This window comes from Pecten maximus, chromosome 5 (assembly GCF_902652985.1).
Source record: "Pecten maximus chromosome 5, xPecMax1.1, whole genome shotgun sequence".
In the NCBI taxonomy this organism is placed as follows: Eukaryota; Metazoa; Mollusca; class Bivalvia; order Pectinida; family Pectinidae; genus Pecten; species Pecten maximus.
Genome location: NC_047019.1, coordinates 3,775,089 through 3,782,080, shown reverse-complemented (window position 1 = coordinate 3,782,080; position 6,992 = coordinate 3,775,089). Strand labels below are relative to the sequence as shown.

The following is a 6,992-nucleotide window of genomic DNA, read 5'->3' as shown; positions in this document are numbered from 1 at the left end:
GCACAAAACTTATTAAATGTGTATCCGATTAAAAATTGCAGAAAATGCTGAAAACACACACACAATCTTCGCTTCGCTTAATTGCAACAGAACAGTCGGCTGCATTCAAATGCCGTGAACAGAAAGTACCTATCTGATTGGTTAAAATCAAAAGTGATATCATCTTAATACACTAATAACACGTTGCACAGGGACTTGACATGAATTTGCAACCCACGGTTCATAAAAGTCGGTGAAATGACACCCCGGTGTTCATTGTAAGGAATATAGGGGTCCTTTTCAACGATTTTTTACCCCCCCCCCCCCCCCCCCCCCCAAAAAAGAAAGAAATAAACAAATAAACAAAAAAAAAACACTTGCTAGAGAAGATCCAAATACTCGTAGACTGTAACGAATTATCAGGTCCCTGTGTTTTGTAACGCTTGTTTATTGTATATGTTTGTACTTGAATACATTATATATACATATATATATATTCAATAATGGACATGAATTTTCGCTAAGTATTTATTATTTCTCATGATGCATGTTTCAATCCCTAAGGATCCCAATATAAGAACCCCTACGTATTCCTCAGTAAACGTTGTCAAGATCATCCCGCGAAGCATTAAAATACACAGCGATACTCGTATCAAATACACCACGTGTGCACCTGTTTATTGATAATCAATTTACTTATCAAATAACCTACATACATATTATCAACACATTCTTTTTAAATCCTATATATACCTATTTCCGAGACTTGTCGCCGGAACCTGTGCGCATGGGTTGTCTTGACGCACGGCGAATAGGACGATCAGGTGGCGAACGACAAGTTTCTCAGGGAATAAACAGGCGACAGGTGTCGGAAACACCACGTCTTCCGGAAAATCTCGGAACACGGACTCTCCTGAAACAGCTAATTAAAGGTGAGTCATTTTTATCGTCAATATGTACGTGGACGTTTAAGCAAGGAAAATATCGATATATTTAAACGGCAAGTGTAAGGCATTGTGGCTAATATTGTCGTTACCGTAAATACCATAATATGTAGGTAATGTTCTACAATACTAAATCTTTAACAATGCTTATCTAATTTAGACCTTATATACATCAACTACGTGTGTATATTACATTCAGGTTGGTGACAACACCTATGTCATTTTGATTTTTTTTTTTTTTTTACGAGTTTCTAGATAATGGTCAGTACTAGTCGACGTACATTTTTTTATATATATACATGTATATTTTCTGTAGTGTTTGGTTAGGGATAAATGCGAGGGCGAGAGAGATGATCCTTCATTGAACGATGACGATCGAGGGAGTTAGGAGATTTGTTTTGGCCTACATACGACGATGATACGAGGCTACTTATCATGGTGCCAGAGACATCAAGAGAGTTTTATGACAGTGGATTGATGTGCCGAGATATAAACATGTCCGCGGCTTACTGAGAAACCGTACATAAAGACTGATAAGATATTCTCTTGTCAAAGTGACACTGTTTAAAATAGCAACTTCTGTTCACATGTCCTATATCCCAGGCGATAGTCAGAAGGTCGAGGCGACAGTTCACTGGTGAACCTATAAACAAAACTCGGCCTTCTTTAAAATATCTGGTGGTATTCAAATCGTCATGTTTCTTGTATAAGTGTTCATGCGGGACGCCTTATCCCGTAGTGAATACATACGGGACTGAGGTGGCCAAGTGGTTAATGTGTCCCGACACTTTACACTAGCCCTCCACCTCTGGGTCACAAGTTCGAAATCCATGTGGGGCAGTTGCCAGGTACTGACCGTAGGCCGGTGTTTTTTTCTCCTGGTACTCCGGCTTTCCTCCACCTCCAAAACCTGGCATGTCCTTAAATAATAGGACGTTTTAAACAATATAAACCAACCAACCGACCATAGTGAATACATTTGTACATACCTAATTAAGGCTCTACCTGTGACACATGCATCCATGCATGAGTGGACCTACTTAGAATATATAGCCACCTATATCTATTAAACGGTAGCTATGTATAGTATTATTACACGTGTGCATAAAGCATAGTCACCTTAACACCATAAGCATAAAGCATATTAACATCATAAGTATAATGCATAGTTACCTTAACAACTACAAGGTCATCAATTTGGTTCAAACTCTTTAAAGGGGCATTTTTTTCTAAAAAAAGAAAAAGAAGTCTAGTTGTATATTCAGCGGTGTTGAGAGATAGTGATTAAGTAATTTTGGACTGAAAATATATTGTTTCTTCTCTGCAGCTATGCACAAATACGACATGTCAAAATCGTTAATTAGATATTCATTATGATGAATGTGTTAAAGAAGTGTTTCAAAAGAAATTTCTAACAGCTTGGCCAAATTAATGCAAAATTTAAAAATGTCATGACGTTATTTTTACCGATCATGCAATATGTGACGTAATTTTTTACACATTCAAGATGTCTTCATTTTCTGCCAATCACAAGCTTCAACCTGTTTCTAAAATTCCTGGGAACATTTTTGCTCGTGTCGATTGTACACGGTCCTTCAACTATGTCAATATTCTCCTATAACGAAAACATGTTATATAGTGCTAAAATTAATCACGTGATATCACACGTGATAATCTATTAAAATATGCATTCCTACTGATTTCATCAATAAAATGGAAAGTTGAAAGAAAGTCTATTTGCACATGTTGAACTTCAAACGTACTCTATCTGATGCTTGAATTAAAGATAATACCAACTAAACATGAATTTTGCAATGTTGTCAAATATTCATCAGCTCGAAATCTAATGAACATGCAACAGTTAAAGCTTTTTTAAAGTCTCCGGAGAGAGTGTATTTACGTTTCTACCACAATACCCCGTGTTATTCAACTCTCAGACCATCAGTTAATCATTACAACTGTTGATTAACAATCTGTTTATACCACACGTGGTATAAACTCTGTACGCATTTTGATTGGCTAACACGGTGAACTTTGACCCAAGCTGTAATTGTTAATGACGTCATCAATAATCTAACGACGTCACATCACCGGGTCCCGGACGTCAACGGTACACTTATGCATACGCGAAATTATACTTGACCACGTTTCCCTTTGATTCAAGCCGATATTATTGTGGTAGAAACAGGTCACACGACTCGAAATTGTTGGATATGGAATGTATTTCACACTCGTAAGTTATTTTTTAAAAGTTGCAAAAAACACTCGCTAATAAAGCTCGTGTCTTTTGTAACTTTTAAAAAATAACTTACTCGTGTGAAATAAATTCCATATCCAACAATCGCTCGTTGTGTAACCTCTATTTCTACCACAATACCCCGTGTTATTCAACTCTCAGACCATCAGTTAATCATTACAGCCGTTGATTAACAATCTGTTTATACCACACGTGATATAAACTCTGTACGCATTTCGATTGGCTAACACGGTGAACTTTGACCCAAGCTGCAATTGTTATTGACGTCATCAATAATCTAATGACGTCACATCACCGGGTCCCGGATGTCAGCGGTACACTTTATTTGCATACGCGAAATTATACTTGGCCACGTTTCCCTTTGATTCAAGCCGATATTATTGTGGCAGAAACAGGTCACACGACTCAAAATTGTTGGATATGGAATTTATTTCACACTCGTAATTTATTTTTTAAAAGTTGCAAAAAACACTCGCTAATAAAGCTCGTGTCTTTTGTAACTTTTAAAAAATAACTTACTCGTGTGAAATAAATTCCATATCCAACAACCACTCGTTGTGTAACCTCTATTTATCAAGTTTCGCAGAATATTACCCAATGAAGTTTAAAACTGCATGACGTCAAAGAGCACGTGACTTAGGTGCATCAGGTAAATACAGTAATTATTTAAGTAGGTAATTATGTGATCCTTGTTCTCAAGTTTTATTTGACTTTGTGTGGGATAGATTACAGCCAAAAGTTCAAATGAAGAAATATTGATATAGAGGATGATTTTCTTGGAATGTTTGACAATCCATTTACGTTAAATTGTCAATAATTTACATATATACGCGTAGGATCGCTTTAAATTGTCTCGCTAGTCTGGCGGTCTACAGTTGAGTTAAAGAGAAATCCTACCTAGCCTAGTCAGAAGACATCTTCGGATACCGACGGTTGCTAGCACTACGATACACAACGCCACACCAAGTGACCATCGCCGGAAGCCCAAGGTTGAAAGCACTATGCTACGTTACACTTGGTGTGGCGTTGTGTATAGTAGTGCAAGCAACCGTCGGTATCCGAAGATGTCTTCTGACTCGGCTATTGGTTTATTGGTTTATTTCAGACGATATGTCTCTAAGAATATGGAATACAAAACTACGGAACCTGGTTAAATGGCTGCAAAGAGGCGTCAGTCGTCTGCACGATATCACGAAAGGTACGTAAAATATGTAAAAAAAAAAAAAAAAGTGACATTAAACCAAACCGCCGATATTTCTACATTACATTTTTGATATTTGTTTTCATATTACTAGTAGTTCTTGTCATTTCCAATGTCCATTTTTTTCTTAGAACTATTTTTCTTTTCGAGGACGTTTCCCTACGATTCCGTCTCCATCTGTCGGGAAGGTGAAAACTAAACAGGCTTAGCAATATAGGAGTAAGATAAAATGCCTTTTGTCACCAATATTCCTGTACATCTAAGATTTTACCTTTCGGCTTTACGAACTTTTTATTTACCATTAGTCTCATGTCCCGATTGGAATTTTTTATTGAAGCATTTTTTTCTTCCAACGTGTCTTTTATTTTCAGTAATAAGTAAAAATCTCATTATCTCGAAGTTAATAGAGCCCTGAAATAAACTTCGGGATGTCCAGAGTATTCGAGAAAACCAAATAATTTATTATAGAATGGTTACTGTCTGAAATGAATGTCTACTTCGAGTTAAGCAGGGTTTTCGAGTTTGACTGTTAAGCTGCCCCGCCCCCATTTCAAGTCCGCTTTGTCTGTTCGTGTCAGTTTCAATCCCTTTTCCTGTTTGCTTTAACTGCCCGCTAGCTTCTGGATACAATCGACAATAGTCGCGCGAGAATTAAAGTTTAAAACTGACAGGTAGTTTTCTGGTTTTCATGGGCAAGTTAGGAGAAAGGTCCAAAGTCCAAATTGCATGGATTTTCTGCTCAGGCGAGCAGTTTTTTGTTCATACATTATATGTAGCTGTTTATAAACAATTGGTTTATTCAGTGACCACAAACAAGTATACTTTTACAATATTTGTCTTGAAGTTGAACAAGACGACGTCTTGAAAAGATAAATATGCGTGTGATTTTTTGACAAATAATCATTTCACATTTTATCACTTTCTTTGCTAGACTCCAGAATGAGACCTAAGACTCGGACTAGCCATATTTGTCTCTCTACAAACGATGAATGGTACCACGACCCAATTTCCAGGACGTGGTCATGGCTGGGGTGACACACGTACTGCGCATAACCGGAACTTGGACCTTATTATCCCGTGATAAAATATCGCTCCGACATCAGAGGAACAAACACCTACAAGTGTTTAATAAATAACAAACAATCTGTTTGAGGAAAACGGATCAATTTGTTGTTCTCGAAACAAACACTGATGACGCTAAATGAGGTTTTCATTAATCCGGACAGTTCGTTATTGCGGATATTTCGGTAAATTAACTGGACTTTATGTGCTGAGCTAATCAAAAGCAAACTTTAGCAGCGACTGCATTTCATTGATACCGGAATTACATTTTGTCACAAACAGTGACGAGATTACATTGGAAAACTAAATTGTGGTTCAAGCTCGAACGAATCTGCCCAATGACTCCGTAAACTGTGATGACACGAGTGCTACAACATTTATCTCATTAAATTTAATTTGTAAAATTGCAGTATTCATATAATTAAACAAGTTCTTTCAAATCGCCTATAATTTACACGCAATACAATATGATTGTGAAAATCGTCCGATTAAAACACAGCAAAACGTAAATGTGGTTCAAATCAATAACCGATTACATTGTCCATGGATTCATCATTGCCATAGCAAATGGCCCAACTTAAAAACCTTCAAAAGAGTTTATCTCGCTTGGGGATAAAGCCAGAGCACGTGTTTAGTGAAGTGATAGTAGGATTCAGAACGAAGAAAAGTGGCCGGGCTACCAGGCATGCTTCTGACCAATGCGGGACTAAATAATCGGCATGTCGTTCGATCGTTCATCAGAATACTCCTATATATAGCTACATGTATACATAAATACTTATATTTGTAATCCTAGATGGGTTTTTTTTTCTAATAGCGATATCACGATGTTATTTTCGGATTGGAACAGTTCGTGAACCTTTCGAAGACTACAAGAACTTGTCTTCATAAAGCGGAGATCACGAAACCAGTTCAGCATCTGAATCACTGTAATGTGCACCGATGAATGGAGATTTCGATTCATCTCAATCTAATTAAAATCAAGATTGCCATTCTCACTACGGTACATGTACATCTAACGACACCGCATAAGGGGTCACGTTCTGGTGACCTTTGTTATCTCAATATTTCACTTTCATGGCGAATTGTCAACTTTTCGATGTCATCGACCTCACCCATTCGTCACATTACGTATCTGAAGCTAACCATTTCGATACAGCATGTATAAGTTATATGCTTCATTGGACGAAATGACTTGAAACAGATTGACAGATTGTACAAGCTATGCTCTCTTATTCATTATCTCAAATTCAAATCTCGTTCTTTATAAGATATCTTATAATCGAAGTAGATCAGATATCTTATACAATTTCCTTTATAAGATATCATATATAATATATAAGACTTCATATTATATTTAAGATATCTTACACAATATATAAGATATCTTTTTTAATTTTCTTTATAAGATATCTTATATCTTTTATGAGATATCTTATATATTATATAAAATATCTTAAAAAGTATATAATATTTCTTATATAATTTGGTAAAATCCTGGACCAACGTTGTTCCGTGAATAAATGATAATTTGGCTTGCCATAATATG

The 6,992-nt window shown here is 36.5% G+C and overlaps 1 protein-coding gene across 1 annotated transcript; it reads left to right on the top strand.

The window, feature by feature from the left end:
• Positions 1–766: 766 nt before the first annotated feature.
• Positions 767–6,233, top strand: LOC117326892. The gene is made up of 3 exons (XM_033883690.1): positions 767–911; positions 4,286–4,378; positions 5,313–6,233. The coding sequence occupies exons 1-3, from the start codon at positions 767–769 to the stop codon at positions 5,414–5,416; spliced, it is 342 nt and encodes a 113-aa protein (XP_033739581.1). The 3' UTR covers positions 5,417–6,233.
• Positions 6,234–6,992: the final 759 nt, after the last annotated feature.